At 32.2% G+C, this 25,279-nt stretch overlaps 1 protein-coding gene across 1 annotated transcript; it reads right to left on the bottom strand.

Moving 5' to 3' along the window:
• Window positions 1–23,213, bottom strand: LOC124354193 (tether containing UBX domain for GLUT4). The gene is made up of 6 exons (XM_046804473.1): window positions 22,979–23,213; window positions 17,709–17,793; window positions 15,226–15,359; window positions 11,312–11,535; window positions 5,627–5,810; window positions 1–196 (listed from the first exon to the last, which is right to left on the bottom strand). Coding segments are annotated over exons 1-6 (786 nt in total). The 5' UTR covers window positions 22,981–23,213; the 3' UTR covers window positions 1–39.
• Between the last annotated feature and the right edge of the window lie 2,066 nt (window positions 23,214–25,279).

Raw genomic sequence — 25,279 nt, 5'->3', positions numbered from 1 at the left:
TTATTAATTAATATTTATTGGAAAATATAACTACAAACATTATTTTTTGAACCATTTAGGCACTTTAGAGCTAGTTGATGCCTTTTTGCTAGTAGATGAGTTTGGCTTTTGGTACGAACAGCTTGGAGTTTCATCGGGCACTTCAACAATCCCATCCTCTGTTTCTTTTTTCACTTCTTCATCAGCTCCTTTTCTCCTGAATAACATTTAATTATTTCGTAAAAACCATTCTTAATAGCAGCATATTATTAAATTAAAATTTGAATATTATCTTTAGAGTATCTGAAACAATAAAAAAAAAAAAACACAAGTAGTGTCTGACAAAAAGAATTAGCCTTAACTCAATTTCCGACTTCCCTTAACCATGGTAACAGGAAGGTAACTGACAAATATTGTAAAAAAAGGAAAGTTGCCCTGCATTGATTCAAATTAATTTTTTCTCAAGATTCAAGATTTTTTTCTCAAATATCTGAAAGCAAGGTTGACCAGAAATAGATTTTGTTTAACCCTTTCAGGGCCAGGACCAAATATGAGATGTTGCAAAATTTTTTCACATCTCATATCCCCTTGTGACTAGTCAAAAGTGCCAGGCTAAAATTGGCAATTTTGCAGTCTCTTAGATTAAAATTTATAATTTTTCATAAACATTAGAGAATGACCTAAAGTTGCACCACATTACTCGTATAGATATATACTATCAACAAAAAAATATATAGATGTAGTTTTAAGTAATTTAAAATTAAAATGATAATTTTTAGTAGATTACATAAAAAAAATTTTTATTTTTTTTGCAAATAACTAAAAAAGGAAAAATAATTTTACTGTGGGAAACTATTTTATTATATTGTACATTTAGAAAGGAACAACCATACAAAATTTTGAGTCATTTCTCTCATAAATAAATTTTTTATGACATTTTTGTTGTTGTATAAATACACATAATTGTACTTCGCAACATTTTATAAGTGTTAAATCAACTGACTCTTACATTGCAAGAAACTTAAAATAAATATTCACATTATGGATGTACCGGTAAACAGATGATTGTACGATCCATAAACAGTTTCAATACAGTTAAAAAACACTATTTACCAAGAAATATTTACACAATTTTATTTGAAATTTATTTACACTTTTTCTATTTAGAAATGTGCTATTTACAATTTCACTCCCGTGAGATCGCAAATTGTCAGTCATTGTAACTACTACACGCAATAGCTAAGCATGTAACAACTAACACTACTAATATTTACAACCACAAAATAAAATAATGAAGAATCCAGCATACAATACCATACAGTAATACGATTACACTAAAGCAAAAAGAATTAACAACAAAAGAGAGTCAGCTGATAATGTCACGTGACAATTACGAAATAAAAATGCATAGACCTACAAAATAAAAATGATATTCATATTAATTATCTACAAATATACCAGGGAATAAAAAAAAACATAAAACTTTAATCATCTGACGTCGAATATCAAGGAGACTAAACTATATTGCCGCCTGGCGCTTTTCGCATATGTCACCAACGGCAATATTTTACCGTCTGGCACTTTTCAGACACGATCTATGGCTAAATATATTGCCGCCTGGCCTGGAAAGGGTTAAACAAGGATGATGCTGCAAAACTAAATTTTACGGGTTAATTTGGAAATATATAGGAATTGAAACGATATTGAATGAAATGATAATAATAATATAATAATATTTTATTGCCATACAAAATTTTTACATTCATCGACAAAGTCAAAGTACAGCCAGTAGCCAAGTCAAACTTAGTTTTACTAATCAAAATGTTAGTGTATATAAACTAATTTACCATAAACTATTATCATAAACTATTACAAAATAAAAAATTACATAAAGTATTTTTTTGGTTAAAAACCAATACAAGGTACAGCAAAAAATTCTTCAATTGAATAAAAAGGATTGGCTAGAAGCCAACTATAGAGCCTATTACAAAAAACATTTCTTGAATATTTATTTATTAACTGAGACAAACTTATTATAAATTTTCAATGATAAAACCTGGTGACTATTAACACGTTAGATGCCAAGCCTAAATATTCTGTTTTTAGCGTTAGAGTGCCAAAATTATCCGTGGCTAAAACTAGGAACTATTCATGTTTTTTTTCTGTTAGCTGGTCACTTACCATTGTGATTTGATAATTTTTTTGTATATATAACGTTTTTTACATCGTCGGTCGTCATTCCTGGCCGACACGATCATTTACAGTTACATAGTACACTATAAAATATGCCGTCGTCGTACATGACCGACACAATATTAGGTGTGGGATATTACGTTTTTGTGGTTGGTAGTGCAGAATAGCTCACTGGATTGTACTGCAGCTGTAGTCAGCTGTGTATTACATCACTCTCGGACGACACCTCACTGTACTTTCGCGCCTTTTCCTCATCAACCTGCTATTGTTTTGAAGCTTTAGCCTAGAAAGTGGAAGTGCGTTCGTAAAATGGGCGATCCTTTGCGACAATCGGAAATTGACAGAATAATTGACCTTCCCTCATCTCAAGGTGATTTATTTGCGGGATTAAGTGAAGATGAAAGTGTTTGAGGACATGGACTATAGTGTGGTTGACGACACGGATTCAGACCCTGACTTTCAACCAAGTGATGGCTCGGACGAAGCTGCTGAAAATGAGTTTATGGTTGCAAACGAAGACACAGACGCCGATGTTGATAATACCATAACGACAGTTAACAGAACTCTCCTGACGAAGGTGACAATTGGCATAGTTTTTGAAGGTAAACAGCAGATCTTTGAGTTTAACTCTAGGCCTACATTCAAATTTATTACCACTAATGATTCAAAACCGATCGACTTCTTTGAACAGTGTCTTAATGCCGATGTCATTGATCTGATGGTCACAGAAACAAATCGGAATGCTCACGATGTAATTTCTAAATTACGATTGAGCCGTAAGAGTAGGCTTAAAGATTGGCGAGACACCAATCCAGAAGAAATGAAAAAAGTTTATAGGCCTACTTTTGTACATGGGCCTAGTAACACTTCCCCGAATAAGTGATTATTGGTCCACAAATGCTTTATACAGCTTCTCAGGTGCCTCAAAAGTAATGAGCCGAAATAGATTCCAATTTAATTTTACGCTTTTGGCACTTCAATGATAACAACAATCTGCAAAGAGATGGGCGTATCGGCAAAATAAAACCCTTGCTTTCTATTATAAATGGTATGTTTTTTAACCTAAAAGAAGCCGAACAAGACCTTGTCATCGATGAGACAATGATACCATTCCGTGGTAGGTTTACTTTTTCCGCCAGTACATACCTGGCAAAGCTCATAAGTACGGTATTAAAATAATTTAAACTTTGTGACAAAACTGGCTATACTTATGGTATAAAAAGTTTATAATGGGAAAGGTACCGTTGCTGCAACAGACAACTCAGTAGCTACCTCTGTAGTAATGGAGCTCATGGCAAACCATTTGAACAGTGGCCACAACCTATATGTTGACAATTATTATACCTCTGTTCAACTAGCAAACTCTTTGTTATCGAGACAAACACATCTTTGGTGGAACCTTAAGACGAAACCGAAAGGGCATTCCAAAAGACTTGACAAAAGAAAAAATCCAGAAAGGAGAAATGATTTGTTTAGAAAATGATGAAGGGGTCCTTATAACTAAGTGGCAGGATAAACGAGAAGTTTTAATGTTGTCAACTGTGCACAAACCGGAATATGTAGAAATTCCATCCAAAAACCCAGACAAGCCGTCTGTACTAAAGCCACTTGTTGTCACAGCCTACAATAAGGCTAAAGTAGGCATAGATCTTTCTGATCAGATGTCTTCATACAGCACCGCTGTGAGAAAGACTATGAGATGGTACCACAAAGTAGGTGAAGAACTCGTTCTTGGTACTTCTGTGGTTAACAGCTGGTTGGCATACAATACATTTTTGAAAACAAAAAAACCCTCCCAATGCTAAAAAGAAGCACTTAATTTCGATTACAAAATTCAAAGAACAGCTAGCTTGCTCCTTAATGTGTTTGCAGGAAACGCCACGCATTCCTGAAGTATCAAGGACTGGGCATCACTATCTAACATCATCTGCTATGGTTGGAGAAGGTGCAAAAAAACACAGAGTTAGGAAAGTTTGCAAAATGTGTTATCAAAAACTGTCCGAACAGAGAGGCCGCAGTGTAGCAAGAAATATGACAAAAGTCACTACATTTTGTAGCGTGTGTCCTGACAAACCATTTTTATGTGAAACATGTTTCAAGGACATTCACAAATGAAAAATTTACTATGTAATACAGAAATGACATTAAAAATTAGATCATTCTTTTGTGGTAAGTTAACAAAAACCTTATGTCACAAAGTGTTAATTATATTTGTAATTTAGGTATAAGGAAGCCAACTTTACAAGAAGCTATAAGAAAGCTTGTAGTAATGTTCTGAATTATGTATGAATATTTTATTCCTGACAGTATAATCTAAATAATACTGTACATTATGATATTCATGTAAGTAACCTTCTCGTTACAGATTAATAATTAATTAACACTTTTGTGTGTGGTAATAATAAAACGTATATTTTTATTACAGCATAATACGTATATTATTTTACAAACAACATCTTTAAATCTTAAAAAACAAGAAAAGCACCATACAAATTGCTGATTTCCTTTAAATTTTATAATGCAACACAGGGTAATAGTATTTGCTATAATCACTACTATTTTTACAATAAAATAACAAAAATTATGTTACACCAAAATTACAAAAACATCTGTCGGTCATCTTTGGCCGACGAGATGCTAAAGAAATACTCTATCTTTCGAGCCATATAACAGCACTTTATTGTAGCGTATCTGAACTGAAACAGTGTTCTGTAAATAGCCAATGTCATTCTAGGTCACGTAGTTTTGATAATTTCCGCTAGAGTGTAGTGCATTATACAGTACGGCATAATGGTTGTCTGTTGCGTAGCAACGCTGTCGGTCAGGTATGGCCGACAGTTATCTGTACAAACATCATAGCGTCGGTCCAACTCTGACCGACTTGGCATTTAAAAGTGTTAACTGATTTATCTAGCCTACAGAAATTAATTGTAGTAAAGCCTACTTGCCTTACTCCTCGTATTATAATTGTGACTGGCATACTTTATAGTACTAGGGTTGCGAAAGGTATACAAAAACCAAGTCATACATACACAAAGAAATTAATAATAGTTTGAATTTTTGACTTAATAAATAATGGTCTACAATGTTCTAAAAAATTGGGCACCACAAATGATTCTGATAACTTTTTTTTTGCAAAATTAATATTTCATTTATCCTGCTGCAAGTTTTCCGTAAAATATTAAACCGTACCTAAGAATTGACTGAAAGTAAGAAAAATACGCGGATCTAATATAATTTTGTTCAATATGGCTAGTAAGCCTTTTCATTAAGAAGATAACCCTAGACAATTTTGAGCTAATATAATCAATGCATCATCTTAACAGGAGACCACTAAAAAGCATACATAGTTTAGCCCTAAAAATAAGTAGTACTTTTCCCTTTTGCAATGGTCTTTTAAAATCATGCATATGAATAGGCTTATGTGATGTAGCTTGGCTTTAGTGTCACTGACCTGTACTGGAGAGCAGCCTCAGATGCCAACCGCAGACTTGTGAGGGAAGTAAGCAAGGAGGGTCTGAGGTATGTGGTCCGCTCCTGCGGTGGGTCCGTGCCAAAGTACACCAGCGCTCTTGGCGTCAGTTTAGCATCAACAAGTGTCACCGAGGGATTGAGAATCGATTTGGGAGGAGCTGTATCTGCCAAAACATTCAACTATTACAACAGATTCTCTGGGATTTTTAAAAATTAATATAACATAAGACAATCATTTAACTAAAAAAAATAATTACAAATTAATAATAATTAAAACTGTGAAGTTTGCTTTGGTGTGTTTTTTCAGAATTATTAATTACCATATACATTATTAACCTGTGTTATGGATAAAGCTGCAATTATTAGGGCATTTGTGAATTATGATGACTATTGATAGACAGGGTATTCTATTACTTTCACTTCTTCTAGTTTATAAGTATATTATTAAAGTAATTTGTATTCAGTGTATACAAAATGTATATTCAATGAATAAAGAGATTTTCAATTCAATGTACGAATAACACAAGAAATCGTGATACTGAATTGTGTTTTTAACAAGAAAGTGATGTTGAGTTTATTTCAAATTAATGAAATATTTTCCAATTAAAAGGAGCAATTTGAATAAACAAACTGAAAATTTGCATAAGGGAAGGTGTAACAGTTATTAAATGTTCCCCTCTTGTGGAATTCTTCCGACTATTACAGACCAAACTAACAGCTAAAGATGGGGAATCATTGTTTCTGGCTCTGCCAAGTATGCCCATTAGTTGCTTCATATTTCTGCACACTATGCATCAGGTACTTTACATTTAATGACCTGCACCTGTTTTCAACTGATTGTCTTATAATTTAGGTAATTATTTATATTACTTTTATAACTTTTAATGATTTTAAGGTGATGCATTCAGTGTATAGTAGGGTTATTTTTTCATTTTTTTGCCTATTACAAGTAATACAAAACATTATACACTTTGTATACAAGGCATATCCATAAAGTAAATAACAACTTTACTTTATGATTTTTCAACATGTTGGCAACGAAAGCGGTTCAAGATCGATACCTTGAGAACTGCCAATGCAACATATCGAAAAAATTCCTATGGCTGTAAGAGACTCAATACACTTACTTTCTGGATATGCCTCATACATAAATAAAACCTAAATTTATAAAAATTCTCCGAAGTCTGCATAAGAAGCTGTAGCCTTTCTACAGGCACGTGGTTAAACCATACTTGTTTAACCACAGTATTACATAATACTGGTAACCATAGTATTTACTATGCTTGTAAATAAATCATTTGTGACTTATGAAAATTTAATTTTTTTTAAGTTAAATATAGTTAAGAAAACGACAGGATTTATATATTTTTTTCTTGACAGAATTAATTTTGTATGGATATGTATACATATTGTTTTCCGAAGCTATAACTCATGTAGTTACTGTGAAAATCTCACATTTTTCTACAGCTGTTTTTATTTGGTCCCAATTACAAAATTGTTTTCAAAACAATTTGTTCTACTATTTTTGTAATCAGGGACGTTATCTTAAAGAACTATAGAATTAACAGAAAAAAATATTTTCCAAACCTAAAATCAATTACACCACCTTTACTGCTTGAAAACGCTATATAACATTGATGTATTGCATATCATTAAAACCAAACTAATCTGCAACCAAAGAAGATAGATAGCACTCTAGAATTCTGAAGAAGAACATGAATGATGAAGAATTAAAGGACTATGATCATGAAATCTTTTAAAATATAAGTAAAGTTGTTACTATTGTTGTCTTTCAACCATTAAAGAACTCCACATCCTCAGGCATCGATGAAATATCTTCAAAATCCTGAAAACATGTGCAGATGAGCTAATATCGCCTCTAGTGAAGATCGTCAACATGTCCATGGCAGAGGGCACTTTTCCATCCAAGTTGAAGATAGCCAAGGTATTTCCAAAACACAAGCAAGGGGACCTACAAAACATTTCTAACTACCGACCTATCTCACTGCTCTCATCTGTCTCCAAACTTATTGAGAAGATTGTTAAAGTAAGACTCCAGGAACATCTTAGTCAAAACCAATCATTGACAGACAGCCAACATGGGTTCGTTACTGGAAAATCAACCACAACTGCACTAATAGACCTTGCTGAGTATATAATTGAGAACATAGAAAATGGCAACACTATCACCAGCCTGTATCTTGACCTAAGCAAGGCTTATGACTGCCTGGGACATGATCTTATTCTAGCTAAACTTCAAAATTTAGGAATCCAACGAACAGCACTAAAATGGTTTGCAAGTTATCTAAAAGGACGAAGCCAAATGGTAGAACTAAAACACACAACAAGAGGATTTACAAGTACTGTCAGATCTGAATTGGTACCAACTAACAGAGGAGTTCCCCAGGGCTTTGTCCTGGGGCCAATTCTGTTTGTGCTGTTTATCAATGATTTTCCAGAACATCTAGAGGAATACAGTAAGATGGTCATGTATGCGGATGACACTGTGCTGCTTACTACAAACAGAAACGTAGATCAACTAGAAGTGAACACTTTTATTGCCTTCAATATAACACAAGACTACTGTATGAAAAATGACTTAGTTCTCAATGAAAGTAAGACCAAGCAAATGTCATTTGGGAATAAAAAGTCTACAGTATCTGAAATGCCCAACCTGACAGCAGCTGACAAAATCAAACATCTAGGTGTCATACTTAATGAAAATTTATCCTGGAATAATCAAGTGGACAATCTTTACCTAAAACTCGGGTCAGCATTCTATGCCATAAAACGAATCAAGGCAACTAGTACCCCTGAGGCAACAAGGACTGCATACTATGCATTGTTTGAAAGCCATTTACGCTATGGTATTACTGTCTGGGGTGGATCCACTATGGGCAATCTCAACCGCATCCTGGGTATGCAGGAAAGGGCAATCAGAGTAATAGCAGGCTTAAGTCCAAGACAAAGCTGTAGAGATGTTTTCAAGAACCTGAACATCCTGACGATCACTTCCATCTACATCCTAGATACTGTCCTTTACTGTGTGACCAAAGACCCCCCTAAACAAAGTGGCGTGCATGAATACAACACCAGATATGCAGGAAACTATGTGCTGCCAGGTCACAGAACAGCCATGTATGAAAGGAAACCATTGTATGCAGGAGTGAAGATGCTAAACAAGATACCAGACCACTTGAAAGCTGGAGGCCCTGTGCTGATGAAGAGGAAGCTACAGAGATGGCTGCTAGACAAGGCTTTCTACACCCTAAATGAATTCTTTACTTGGGGAGACCCCACATAACACTGAATAAGCTTTTTCATTTCACTTTGTACCTATTATACTAATTTGACTTAAATTTGACGCTGTAACATTTCTTGAAGAAATTGTAATAAAGGATATTGTCTATTGTGTTTGGTGTATGAACTTTTTCAGAAAGTGTTGAATTAATGAACGACCCTATTCAAATTACATTTTTATAACATTAGTTCACAATTACCTGAGCAGATTGGTGTAAATTACTTAAAAATTATAAAAAATACTACAAATTGTAAAGTAGTAGCCTATTACAAAACTATTCTACGTTATACATTTTCTTCTAAAACTTTTTAAATAGCTGTCCTTCAAGTTGCTGGAAGGTTGGGGCTATAGAGTGGCATTGTTATCACATTAAACTTGGCCAAAATTTCAACTGGAGGTGGGTAACATTAGAGAAGACACATTGTTGTGGTTGCAGAACCCAATCGTCTACGATAGTTGTGTGAACGTGGTGGACTCGACCTTTCAATTATAGGATTCTCAAGTGTAAAACTGACCTATGAGAGCCTCTTTGGAAGGAACAAATTCTTTGGGAATCACTCCTGATGCGTGAAAACAATGATCATGGTTTTCACATTTTATTTACTCATGCAAGTTTTCTTGGGCTTTGGAGATAAGGTGGTGTGACAATCGCCTTGCCATTTCATTTCAGGATCACATTCATAGTCGTCTTATCGTTAGAAACTACTATAGCTGTAAAGTTAGGATTATCGTAAAATGTTCAATCAATTCTTCACAAACTGCCAGATGCTGTGTCTTATGTTCATCTATTAAAAGTATAGGAACAAGTTTAGGATAAACTTTTCTACACATAACATAGCCATGGTGGGTACAGATTGATTCAATGCAACTATTGAGTTTACCTCCATTTCACATTCCACTTAGTGCAGTATCTGGCACTGTCACAAACTTGACTTCTGGAGTCCACATCCGCCAGAAGAATTCTTGAATGTCTTCATTGTCAAATTTTCTTTCATCTCTTCAGACGGACATGGACTCTAGATCCAAGAATCAAGTCTGTGACAGTGTGAGATTTCAGACACTGCACTAAGCGGAAGGTGAAAGGAGCTAAACTCAATATTCACCAGTGAGTAATATAACACTTAAAATGACAGCCTGTATTCAAAAGTTCACATACTTTTATTATATTTACATAGTTTAAGCTGTTGAAGGTATTCAACATCCTTGTAGACATCTCTGAATCTCTCTTGGCACATGAAAACCATTTCACATGACATAGCTTCTTCTTTATAGACCTCTTGAATCATACTACAACTCTCTGTGTTGTTTTTTTTTCAGAACTTTATTGAATAATGCTGCTACAAATTAAACTTCATTTACATGAGGGTCGTTGACACAAATAATTATACACTAAGTCACACCCCTAGCGAAATGCTTACTCTAGCATCTAAAGGTAACTACCACAAGTGCAATTGGTTAGCTGAAACCCTGCACAACTTCATATGGTCAGTGAAACAGGCCTGCACACCTTTCCCTACTCAGTCAAAAATCAGTACTATCACTTCACTTTGTTTTCATGCTCACTGAATATTTTTTTTAATTTTATATTTCATTACACTTTATAAGCAATTAGAGTTTCCAGAATAATCTGGTCTAAAATATAGTGGAAACTCAATTACCAGTGAAGATTGATGTTTTCAGTGGTATTTTGGTCATGAACCAATATTCTAATAAGTTCATTATAGATAAAGAGTTCATAAATTTACAATATGTGGTGTATTACAATGTTACAATAATTAAAACTGTATCTAAAGCCCTGGAATAAAGTGTCTATAATGTTGCTTTCTATAAATTCATGTAAAAAATTACCAAATTAACGATTACCAAATTATTTTACCAGTATATATATATAGCATTTATTTAAATTAACAATTTTATTGTGAAAACTCTATAATTAAACCATTAATAGGTTATTTTTAAATAAAATATTACAACAATTAAATATGTCATTCAATACATTTTTGTTGATTAATATTCTAAAATAATTATTAAATTTTTATGACAACTTATATAGAATTACTGCTTTAAAAGTGGTGAGAGAGAGCTATGCGAAGAAGTAATTTAATTTAGTTTTATTTTAATTAGTAATAAAATGGCAAAAAACTGTCTAGAAATATATTATGGTACTGCATCAGACTTACAAGTAGGTTGGTGCAAGTTGTATAATACCATATATTTAGAATTTTCTACTGAAATAAATCAATTTAAAAAAATATAACATATTTCCATTACCTAAAATCAAATGAAAATATATGAATCACAAACATTATTTCAGAATTATACACAAAGCAAATTCATAGGCATTAAGTAAATCAGAATATTTACAAAGGTAAAACTGTACATCTGGGTGGTCGAGAAAGGTCTGGACGAAATCAAGGACGGTCTGTACAGTCTCTGAGTGGTTGAAGACCGCTTGTAGAACCATGCGGTCGGGGAACTGGACTCGTACAACGGTCCTTGTATACCGGTTCAGCCGGCTCAGTGTAGAGGTACTGTCTTCCAACTCACGCACTGCCTTCGTACGCAGCGGTCTGTTCTCCAGGTCCTCCCTAACAAAAAGCTGGTTATAACTCTACTATTTTAAGGTCACTGTTACTATTAAATGTTAATCATTTTTACTTCCTTACATTTTTTTACTTCATCAGGCACATGGAAAAAACAAAACTATAAACTGGAAGATATTTTATTCAATATAGTTCAATAATCTGTCAGAGAACACTAGTTGAGATTCCTCCCTCTGATCAGCTGAGATATAGCCACCATAAACTATGGTTTGAAATGACTGGAAAGTACCAAATGACTGATTACTACTTCAATGACTGGTGACCTTATAATTGGTCATCACAACATAACAAGGATAAAAAACGAAAATCATTGTCTTTTGTTTTTTATTTAACAGTGCAAACCCACTCAACACAACATTCCACTTGCTAGCTAAACATCAATGACATACAAGTTATCTATCACAGACTGTTTTGTGTTGACAAATCAGTCCATCATTATTTTACTTATCACAGCTCCCGTACCATAGACACTACCCACTATATTTATGACACTTATTTCAATCACCATGAGTTGTGCTTAGGCTCTATTAATCGCAACTACCCCTGTATTAGACATCTAAAATGTCACTTTTCATTGTGAAAAATGTTTTTTATCGACAGTTATCCCAATTTATTATATTCAATATATTAAAGGTCAAAGTTTACCTTCACCCACTGAAAAATCAAAAGCACTATTTAGAATAACAAAAAAGTAAATATAGGGTGCATAATGCTTAGCATTACAATCCTTTCTCAATATTATAGGCAAAAAATTAGAAATATTCCAAGATAGTCTTCAATCTCCCAAAAGAGATGTCAACTGATAGTATACAGCCCCCTTATTTAACTTTAATCCTTTTAGTGCTACATCATCTGATGTGATCCTTTTACTGTCATTCCCAAAAGTGATTTCACCAAAAAATTAAGTACTTCTGGCTCTGGGGACTTTAAGAAATTATACATTCAAACAAATATTTAGATCGCTTTTGTTGATGCTGTAATCTTTATTATAAAATATAATAACCAATATGTTTCCTAAATATAAATTAAAATTAATCAAACAAATGTTATTCTTTAAAAAGTGTTGAGTTTCATGTAAACTATATAGATACAAACTGTTATGTTTGGTGTCAATGTATCAACAGTTAAAAAATTAGTGACCTTGAATTTAGTGACCTTGAAAAACAACTAAGAAACTTTCTACTGTTCCTACCAATGTTTATAACTAAATTCTCATAATCCATGAGTGACATTGGTGTTTTACAAAAGTAAAAACTTGTATCATCACAGCACAAACTACTATACAAAATACTAATGATACACAGACTAATAATAATTTTACACTGAACAATGACAATACCTACAAAACACATTAGGGCACTAGCTAACATACATTACATGTATTAGTTGTATGTAAGCAAATAAAAAATAAGAATGATTTACTTTTTTGTTTGGATGCATTATATGGAAAAATACCTAAGAGAACTAAAGTATTAAATCAACAACAGAACTTTAAAAGTTTTGGAACAAGGGCCAATTTAAATAAGCTAGTACCATTTATTACCTAAGATTAATTATTAAAATGTTTCGACTAGCCCACAGTGACCACCACACTTTATGACACAATACGAACAACAACACTGGCCTGTAACTTTCAACTAGCTGTCATATGAAGTTGGTGCCTGACTACTCAATCATCTTCCTAAATCCATCAAAACATCATCCAGGACTCACTAATCTATCAAACACATTGCATACAAAATTATATTTATCTGTATATGCATTTTATTTGTTATTGTATTGTAGAATAAAAATGCCAAGGTACCAAAATATTCGTTATAAAACAATTTATGTATAATGAGAAAGCATATTAGTTTTGACATTTTTCAAAACTATCATAATAATCTGTTCAGTATGTGTGCCTAAAAGAGTACATAACTATGCCAGTTGTTGTCTGTCGAGATCTTTTTAGACAGGAAGTTTCAGTAGTTGAGTTTAGTTTCCTACACTGGCTGAGAGCAAGCTCTCAACCTTTTGTCACTGTGTTACACTCAGATGAAGATAAGAACTTTCTCTCTCTTTGGCCACGTTACCATTGGAAGCACACTTTGATAAGTAAACCGGAAGTGCTCGCTTGGCCAAGTACACCTGAACTAGGTGTGTGGTCACACTATACACAATTATAGGCAAGTGAACACTTCTTGTTACAGTTGCAACGGAATCATAATTTTTCTTTAAAACTGTATTTTCAAGTTTTCAGTGTTAGATGCTGAACCATTTAGGTAAAGTGAGTAAATAAATACTTTGCAGACAGAGTAGAAAATGATAAATATCCTCGAATTATTTACAACCTTTAATATAATCTCTATTGCTATGCGATGTTGAATTCCCATATTGCTCCTCTTTGTTGGATATGGAACAATAAAAAAAAAATTAACTAAGCACACTTTACCATGTCCCTGCGCTTTGGAGGAATGAGCAAGCTTGCCTGTAGGCATTTTTTTTTCGTTTCATGTCAAAACATGCGTTTGCAACCGTAATCAACAGCACGTCACCACTTGTTTATATACTTGATATGAATGTTGTTTTTTCAGGCATACTTGGCCAACCGTGCGCTTCCAGTTTACTTGCCCTATTGTGCCTTCAATGTAAACGCAGCCTTTGGGTACCATTCCAACCAAACTAGGAGACTAAACTCTACTACATCTGATGCATGTCAGCAAAATAATTTATCCCTCGTGCATCATATAGGATACAGTCTAGACTACTGTCCTATGAGTCATAATGACTTCAATTTTCATTGTCATTATGGACATCGATGGAATATACGAGTATATATGTGGTATTCCAAGGCATTTCCAATCCAAGGTAGAACAATTAAATGTTTTTGATCTGATGAATTGTCTCTGAATCTATCTGGTTGTTTTTATTTAGCTGATTCTCCCAAGGGTTATCCATAGATTTATGTAAGTTCCTGACTCAATATACTTCATCTGGTTTTTTTCATTTGTCAGTTTAATTCATCATTCATTAAAAATAATTCAATAGTATATTATTTACTATTAATTAGAATATATTTATGTTTTAATATCCTACTGCATACATATTGGAACCTGTTCTCACATGGGCAAAGTAACCTGTACATGAAAACGAGCCAATATATTCCTAAGCCATTAAAAGATGATGTTTTTCTATAGCCTAAGTAGTAATATATTAGTATTAATTATATGTTATGTCTTTTTAGAGCAAAACTAATCTGGATTCTCTTTTACAAAAATTACTACAGTACAACACATAGAATCAGCTGACAACTAACATTCAAATGAATTATCTGTTTTTTACCCGATGAATCCACCACTACTGTTAGTCCGGGGGTTCTATTTTACCAACTACAACAACAAACAATACAACTGTAATAATATTAAACTCCCTCTCAACAAAATAAAGACATAGTATGCACTGACTGGATACATGCCATCATCTTAATAAAAAGCACTTAATTACCCAAAAAGTGTAAAAATTAATAAGGCAATTCAGGCAGATATAAATAATGAGCAGTGGAATTGGGAAAACTCAGATTATATTGTAAAATTATTTCTCTTGAGAATTCATGATGGATTCTTAGCCACATTGTATGTCGATATATGAAGCTTATGCACAGTGTTAATGTTGTTTCCTGTAGTAAAACAAGCCCACCTGCTTTGTTTCAGTTCTTTAAAGAGAATTCGGACATCGTCTTTGTTCAAATCGAAGAAGTCATCCGGTAACTCCAGAGGAGGTAGAGGTTCTCCTGCAGCAGCACTGAACACAATGGCATTCCTCTCCCCAACCTGATGATTCAACAGATTCATTAGAGACACAAGAAACAATGCAATGAATTTATAGATCCGAATGTTAGTGTCACTGTAGCTGCAATAGTGTATCTCATCAATGTATTAAAACACTAGTGCATTTGGTGGAGACAAAGCTCAAAATACCGAAACGAGTTTAAACTCTGTTGATACTAAGAGACCTACTTGAAACTAATCGTTTTTTATTCTGCAAATAAAAAAAACATATCAACTTATAATTTAAATTACATATTACTTGGTTCGTTTAAGAACAAATAATAGATAACCAATTAATAAAATTTCAATCTTGAAGATAAAAAGCTTTGCAAATTATTTGAGAATTTAATTTAAATCACAGTCATTTAAAGAGCTGAAGGTGAAATACTACCATTTAAATTCAAGAAACATTTATGTATATGGTTACGATAGTATCAAGTGTTGATGTGCAAGCTGAGAGGACAACCACAAGAGACTCCATTCGAACTCAGCGAGAGATGAGTATTGACCACATTACAGGTCTCCCATTGCAAATGATTAATGTTATTACAATTTAACTAAATTAGTCATTTCTAGTAAATTAGTAATTCAGCATTTTTAAGTTATCTACCTATTATGACGATTTAAATCCATATGATTTTTGCATTGTAGTTATCACAAATAAAATAAATTACAAAATGTTTTTGATAAATCAATTTTTTATTTCACTATTTTCTTTTAATAATGTAATTTATGATTATTATTTTTTATAATAAAAATGCCCATGGTCACAATATGATTATGAACTCAAGCATATGCACAGGTCGGTTGCCCATGCAGGCTCATTTCTCAGAATAACTAGTTATGTTTTATATATTATAATTATACCTAAAGTTTTAAAAGTAGACTTTATATAAAACATGATTGTAATAAAATATGTATATAAGTAATAATATGTAATATATATGCATTGTAATTTTATGAAAAGAAAGGAAATAAAATTATCCATTTAGTCATTAATTTACTATTAAATATTTATTTTGTTTAAAATCTTATTTGTTTATTTTTTTAATATTTTATTTTTATTTTCAAAATTACTTTTGAACTAACAACACTGTTTATATATTCTTATTCAGCAACTGTTCTTAAACACAAACAAACTATTAAAGTTTTGTTACAATAAATTAATAAATGTAATAAAAATGTTATGTATGTCTCACCAGTGTAATTGTTTACGGAATTTATAGCATTCATAGAAAATTTTGGTACAAATGCCCGCATTAGCAAACATATGCAACTAAGTTTCACCTTTGAAATAACATGATAGTGTAAAAACAAAAAGACCTATCTCATCGATTTATTCCTTTGTGAAATCACGAGTCATATATGTTTTTTTACGTTTTCCAAGTTAGCCTTTAGCCTCATGAAAGAATGAAGTTAGTACTGACTGATAATTGCAATTCTGAATTATGTTTACTATGGTATATGTTGCAAATAGAAGAATATTAATTTAGTAAATTATTTGGCATAAATATTGCATCACTTTCCAGCCACAACCGGATGAGAATTGAATTTTATAACTACGCAATATAGTGGGCCACACATAGTGGCCTGATGAGCTGAACGGCAAAACAGTGAGGGCCATTATGTGTGGCCCGCTGAGCTAAGGGACAGGAAGTGATCATAAATCAACGACCTGAGGCAGAAAACTGCCATAGCTACTGTTGTGGCCAAGTGATATGAGGGTCCAATCATATGAATTTAATGCCGATCTCAAAGAGTTAATAGGAGTTATCTTTACAGCCTAAACCTAATTACTAGTTTTCCAAGAACTGGAAGGAATGTGGAATTTAAAGTAACATAACATTCAACGAGGTCAGTGGGTTGTTTGTCATTGTTAGTGTTGTCACCTGGTGTTTTGCTGCAGTCTGACAAACAAATGGTCATGAATGGACAAGTAAAGTGCAATTTAATACAAAAATCATATGAAGAAAATTGTATTAAGTATTAATTGAACCCTAGATTATGGAACCTTCAGGTTCATAATCCAGGATTAAACTTAATTATCTATGTGTGTGAGATTTTAAACGTGAAATTAACTTGGTTTGTAATTACCAAACATAAATATAGAACTGTGTCATATGATTTACTTGTTTCATGTTAGTATAATTAATTATGCAGAAAAATTTATTTAGAGCCTATCTTTTAATAAAATAAAAATAATTAAAAATCAATCATGCAATTTATCAATTTTGAAATCAAATTTTAATTCATAAATAAGTTATTTATGAAATGTCCTGGTAAATATTAATATGTAAATACTTTCAACCATTTCTAAAATTAAATTAAAATAATACATAAACTATAGCTTACATAGTGAATAGATTCTTCAGGTACTGCACTAGGTTCATCACTTGGATTGCTATTTGTGCTTAGACTCTCATCCGCCATATCTAACCTGGAAACATTATTTTTAATGACTGAGTTGAATAAAAATTAAATTAAAATATAAATTTTTAATTGAAACTTGTTACATTTATAGTAAAATAAAAAAGTTTCACATTCCAAATATTTGTAATAGTTGAATCGTTGAATATTAGCATAGTTATGAATGTTTCTTATATGACTGCCATAAAAATGATATAAGAAATCTTGTGCATTTCTTGCACTTCTTTCCAGGGTTTTCCCTCTTAAAAATTAACATGTCTTCCATACATTCAAAGTAAACAATTTTGATTGCAATAATCAACTTATAAATTAACTTATAAAATAGGTTCAAGAGTGCTTACTTAATTACATTGTAATTAACAGGCATTTAGTCCAATAGGGGAAGCATTTAAGTCAATGAGAGAAATCTTGGAGAGTAAATTAAATACAGTTATTTAGTGCAAGGGCATGAAAACAAACCCATACAATTAGAATAAAAATAGTTATTAGTTATGGGTAAACTTCTAGAGTTACCAATGTACCTAAGGTAAATATTTATTTCACACTATTTGTTGTTTGTTTGAAAAAAAAAATTGTTAGAAATTAAATACAGAAACTCAGAAAACAATTAAGGAAAGTCCTTAATTTTTTAAAGCCATATAGGAACGTGAATAGAGTACAATAAGCAGATACGGTTTTTTATATTAATATACAGCGTGGAAACGTGGACTGAGCCATTTGGTGGCAATCAGGTAACTAACAAAGTGTGATTAACACCAAAAATGTCGACTTGTCTTTTTTACTGATAATAGCATTTTTACCAGACACAGACCTTTTAATTATCATGGTCGGCGGAGGGTCCTCTTTTGGGTTAACTGCAACCGTGACCACTGTCACTGACCATACTGATCAGCCTCTTTTGATCCAAGCATCCCTAGATCAGATTTCTCCCTCTTAATCAACTCTGATTCTGGCCACATACTTTTTTTGTTCTCAAGGGAAAGAGACGGTTGCCTCCGCACGTAGTTAAAAGGACCTTTGCACCTCCCTTACCTATATTTGTGCCCTCAGAATCTGAGACTTTTACAGAAGCCAATCAAATTAGAGGGCTCCTGTTCTCTGATGTTCCTGGAACTGAGATTTTTTTCTACTTTTTGATATGGCAGGACAGTTTAGCCATACGTGTTTCGCTGATTCTACTGCTTTTTAGCAGATTCTGCATTCATCAGTCTGACAGACCCACCAAGATGTTTTCTAAGGGGCCATGTCCCGTTAACATCTCTAATATCAATATTTTATCCTCCTTACTTTGTTCTAGGAGAGCTGCCCACCCTTTAGCATAAGGAGATTCAAGATTCAAGATTCAAGATTCAAAAATTCTTTTATTCGTACATAGTACAGCGTGTACTTGAATAGTGTCAATAAGTTTTTTACAATATACTAATTAATCTATATGTCATTTAAAATTAAAATTATACAATGTAATAAGAAATAAACAATCCAGAAGCTTATATACATGAAATACTAAAATTACATACCAGGCATTCCCAATCTACCTTCCCTCCCAAAACTCATCAAGGGAGTACAGAGCCAGATTTATCAAATATATTTTTAACTCTTTTTTCATTTTAATAAAATTTTTGTTCATTTATTATTTTTTGTTGGTAGTTTTGTTAAAAATTTATGGCCCATAAAATCAGTTCTTTTTTTTGAAAAATTCTAGTTTGTGCTGAGGGACATTTCTTTTAAATCTAGTATTATAAATGATGTAAAATTTTTGTAGGTTTTGCATTTCTCTCATTTTGTTTTATATATATCACTGTCTCATATATGTATAGACTGTAAACAGTTAAAATTTTGTGTTCTGAAAACAAATTTTTGACAGATTCTGTTTTTTTTAGTCTAAAACATTGCTCTAAGAGCTCTCTTTTGTTGGCGTAAAATTTTGTCTAAATTTTTTCTTGGTCGTTGCACCATATATACTAATTCCATAGGCTAAGTGTGTGAATGTACTAGTGAGAAATATATAGTCCGCAATGTCTGTATACTACAAATCTGCGACATCTGTCGGAGTGCATAGATACCAGAAGACATTTTATAAATTAACGTGCTCAGTGTGTTTGTTCCATGACAGATTCTCGTCAATTATGAGTCCTAAAAATTTTTGTGTGCTCAACTTGGGATATATCATTATTATTTAAATTAATATCAAATTTGGGTGTTATTCTTGATTGTTGAGTGGAAAACGAAATGAAATTTGATTTAGTTTGAATTTAAGAGTAATTGTTTGTTATCTAAATATTGTTTAACTAAATTTTAGACTAATGTGAGAAGATATTTCTATATCTTCTTCTGAATTACCTGATATGGTGATGTTGGTATCATCTGCAAACAAACAAAATGCCACAGTCCTGCGGAACCACCTTAGGTAGTCCATTAATGTAACAGAGGAAAAGTAATGGGCCCAAAAATGGATCCTTGAGGGACTCCGTATTTAATGGTTTCTATTTCAGACTTATATTTTCTTATAATGTGACACCTGCTCGGTTTTTAATTTAGATGATGTGTGTTCTATTTCCACGTATTGTTTCCTCTCTGTTAAATATGATTCAAACCATAATAATTCTCTATTTTGAATACCTAGATTGTTAAGAGAGATTAGAAGTTTCTTGGTGTGAGACGCTATCAAATGCCCGTGTGAGATCCAAGAAAATTCCAATTACCTTTTCACCCCTATCCACCGAGCTGATTATTGACTGAATAAAGTCAATGCCAGCGGTAGTAGTGGACTTTCCCGATCTAAAGCCATGTTGTTGCTTATCTAATAATTTATTGTTTTCTAAATAATTCACTAATTGAATATAAACTACTTTTTCAAATATTTTAGAAAACACAGGAAGAAGAGACACTGGCCTGTAACATGAGGGGTCATTTGGGTTACCTTTTTTGAAAATTGGGATTAATCTGGCAATCTTTAGTTGATTCGGGAAAATAGCTTGAAATTAGAGATGAATTTATTAAGTGGACTAATGGCTGTAAAATGAATGGAAGAGATTGTTTTATTAGTTGTATAGTAACCTCATCATTTCCAGATGATGGTTTTATTTTCAAAAGACATGACAATTTTTTTTAAATGAGTTTCTGAAATCTGATTAAATCTAAATCTATTATTTGTCGTATGAGCATGTGGAAAATTTAATTGTTTTTTCATTTCTAGAAGGTAAATTGGGTAATACTGTTTTATCAACTACGTTTACAAAAAAAACTTATTAAATATATTTCCAAACCTGTATTGGATCACTTACAATTTCCTTGTTTATATCTCTAAAAACTGTATAGAGAGATAAACATTAATACAGATTCTGCATTCATCAGTCTGACAAACCCACCAAGATGTTTTCTAAGGGGCCATGTCCTGTTAACATCTTTAATATCAATATTATATCCTCCTTACTTTGTTCTAGGAGAGCTGCCCACCCTTTAGCATAAGGAGAGATAAACATTAATACAGATTCTGCATCCATCAGTCTGACAAACCCACCAAGATGTTTTCTAAGGGGCCATGTCCTGTTAACATCTCTAATATCAATATTATATCCTCCTTACTTTGTTCTAGGAGAGCTGCCCACCCTTTAGCATAAGGAGAGATAAACATTAATACAGATTCTGCATTCATCAGTCTGACAAACCCACCAAGATGTTTTCTATGGGGCCATGTCCTGTTAACATCTCTAATATCAATATTATATCCTCCTTTTTTTCTAGGAGAGCTGCCCACCCTTTAGCATAAGGAGAGATAAACATTAATACATTTCTTCAATTAAGGGCATGTATCTGAGGGCATCTTTCCTGATGATTAAAAAACAATAAAACCATTCCACTGTTGAAAAATGCCCTAAATAAATCAGATCCCAACTCTTTCAGGCCTATTTCTTTAGCCTCTGTATTTTGCAAAACAAGTGTACAATGGTGATGTACATATGTGTTATTAGTGTTGCGAGCTGTCAGACACGTTTATTCTTCAAAATAGTAAAAAGTAACTAAATGTTACACTGTTTTGTTTCTTACATATGAAAACTAATAGCCTAGATAGTTTTTATACATCATTAAATTATTATTTATTCAATACAAAAACAGCCTAACTAGGCCTATATTGTAATTTGAAATATCTATAACATAATTTGGTTTGACATTTTGGTTTCAGTAGTTGTAGACAATCAGACAATCATGTTTAACTTATTGATGATTTAATTGTCATGGTGGCTGCTTATATATATACTGGTATGTTTAATGATTACGAGTGCAATTTTTATATCAGTGATAGTGATGAAGTGTGGAAGACAATAATTTGTTGTGCTCAAAAACAGTTTGCCAGTTATTTGGATTAATTTACAATTTTAAAGTACGTTTAAGTAATTATAAAGTAATTTTATGTGCAGTGGATAAAAAAATATATACATGAATCTCCTAAGAAACAAGGTGTTTAAATATTAGGGCCTATATGCCCAGCAAACTCATTACAAAAAAACTTAATCATATTTTTCTTTAATTTATTTTTGAGCTTATTATTCTTTTAGATATGTATTTTTTTTACATGAAAATTTTTATTTATGTAATATACCTAAACATTGTAATATTTTAGGTAAATATGTTAAAGTTACTAAAACAATAATAAAGATGTTTGTTTTCCAAAATTAAAAATAGGTATTTACAAAATTAAAAAAAATTAATCATGTTGTACAAATGTGGTATTTAGCACATTCCATGAAGATTTTACTGTAAGTTAACCGTGGTAAAAGATTAATGCTTTATGGATGACTTACAATACGATATTTAGGAAATCCTTTATGAATTTTGTTTTAGAAAGCTTTAACTAGTCTTACAGTTTTGTCAATTTAATTGCTGCTACAAGTACTGCAGAAGCATCAAAAAATACTTCTTTAATGGGTTAAGTAAATATTATCCACACCTAATACATAGACTAACCTCAATTTTACAAAATGACCAGTATTTTTATTATTTGATCAATGTTAGATAAAATAATTAAAACATTTTTATACGTGGATTTTATTTATTTGTTTTTAACGAAGAAAAATACTTTTCAGACGCAATCTATATTATAACATAATTATAATACCTTTATGACACAATTGCCAGTAAATTGTCGGATTTAATGACTTGTCAAGATATTTATCTATGTCACAAATTGTACTCACATAAGAAGAAAATAATGTTGAAGTTCTGTTCTCCCGACAAATTATGAATTAAGTTTAATTCAATAACTCAACATGTAGCAATACAAAAACATTAATTAGTATTTCAGTACGTTTGATTAGAGAAAATTTCTACTTTATTGTTTTGTTTTTAAGGTTAGATCAGATCAGATCATGCCGATCACAGTCTGTCTACACGTTCCATATACCAGATGTACTTTGTACATGGCTACATGCGCACTGGACACAGACGTCGGACACTTTTTTTCCGGTTTACTTGTATGATGGGTTTGATGAAGTCATACACTCATACAGATTCTCAATTGGCTAATTTACACCAATCAAAAATTTTCCCAGCAAGAAGCTTTATATTATCTATTGTTTTAAAATAAAGAAATTCTCTATAATTAAGCCAAATTGTCAATGACTGAGACTTATTATATCTACATAATAATTCATATACATGCAAGGATGTTTTAAATTTGTATTAGTAACTACTGAATTATTAAATTAATAATAACTGTTCTTGTTTTTGTTAACGATACTAGTTTATTTAATTATAATAACTTGCAGCACGAAGGTTTGTGTGTGGCATGAACGAGTTCTTCAACAGGAACTTGAGAACGTAGAGAAGAAGTTTTACGACTCTTCATCCGTTCACTACTGTCTTTAAAATCCATCTCTGGTCTTCCTATTTTACTTACTAATTGTTTGGTTATCGAAAAAGCTGCAGACTTATTTAACCATTCTGAATTATAGGTTTTCATCCTATCTACACATCGTTTTACCTTGTTCCACCTCATTAAGTACTAGTGCTTGAAATTAGATAAAATCTTAATATTAGTTTTGTCTTTATCCTCCGTGTAGGTTAAGGTTTCTTTAACGTGTTTTTGTAAGTGATTATATTTCTCATAGTATGTTCTGCCATCAGATTGAAAATATAATTATTTATTAATTCCTTACTAGTGAAGAGAAAATGTTCATAAGCTAATCCTAAAACAATAAAATTGTCTTGTAAATCCATATGTTTTATTTTTAATTTTAAAACTCAACCAAAATCAGATTAACAAACTTTAGCAAACATTTTTTATGAAAAGAAAGATAAAGAACGGTACAATATGGTAAATTTGGATTTTTACTTTAGACTACTTTAGAATATTATTAAAAGTTTGTATGATCTTAAATTCATACATGATAATAGAACAAGACAACAATTTGTATATGAACCTGTACAAGCCTGTACTTAACTTCTCAATCTATTTTAATGTGTAAAATAGTAAATACTTAGGCCAAGAATATTAAACATAATAACGCCAAACTCACCCAGTTAAACTTTTACTTTTCGACCACACTCTATAAATTCACACAACATTGAACTTGTTGTAGAAGTATGGTCGTTATGAAACTACTGACAACCGTTCTAAGTGCGTTATCTATTAGTGTAACTATACCTGTCCGAGAATTGATACTGAAAACCATAAATGGTGAAAGTTGGATAAACCACAAGGCGGTGCGGCAGGCAATCCATATTGTTTATATCGATGCATCCCACTTTCAAGTGGGAGAGAAACAACTTTGTGTCTATTCGCCATTTCCCCACGTTGCTGATATTCCTGTTACAAGCTTAGAACACATTTCATAAGAAAAAAATTTAGCGAAAATCAAGATCTGCAATCAGAGGCTTTTACCTCTGGGAGTACATGACAACCCCGACCTGTAAGAATAAGAAGAGTTTCTGTTACTTAAAGGATTTTTACTGAACTGAATTTGATAGGGGTCAATTTTATATGGGCAAATTTCGTAATAAAATGTCTATTTAAGCATTGTATGCTTTGTTTACATTTCATTATCTAGTTGGGTTTAATCTTGAATTAAGTCCAAATTTGATTAATTATTCATTCCTATTTATTATAAAAGCACAAATTATACAGTCAGAACATTTGGAATATAATTACTTACAGCCAAAAACCATTACATGAAAATAAACTAAACATAACAATTTTTAATTTATCTTCGATGTTATGGAATATATCAGAGACATCCTGGTGGGATGTATTTCGTTCTCTGCTTGAAGCTACCATGACCTAACTACCGTAAAAAACACAAAATGTTGTCTGTAACCGTTCTAAGAGGACGGCTTAGAACGTATACCTGTAATCTTCCTCCTGTTTCTAAAGATATAACGTATCTATGGCGGAATCTAGGACATATGATTGCCATCAAACTAACTTATTTATAGACGTTTCATCAAAAATTAAAGCTCAGAGCTTAATTTGGTCATGTTATACCCCTTCGGCGAAAGAT

This window comes from Homalodisca vitripennis, chromosome 2, assembly GCF_021130785.1.
Source record: "Homalodisca vitripennis isolate AUS2020 chromosome 2, UT_GWSS_2.1, whole genome shotgun sequence".
In the NCBI taxonomy this organism is placed as follows: Eukaryota; Metazoa; Arthropoda; class Insecta; order Hemiptera; family Cicadellidae; genus Homalodisca; species Homalodisca vitripennis.
Note: the sequence above shows the minus strand (reverse complement) of the source record. Positions and strands in the feature narration are given on the sequence as shown.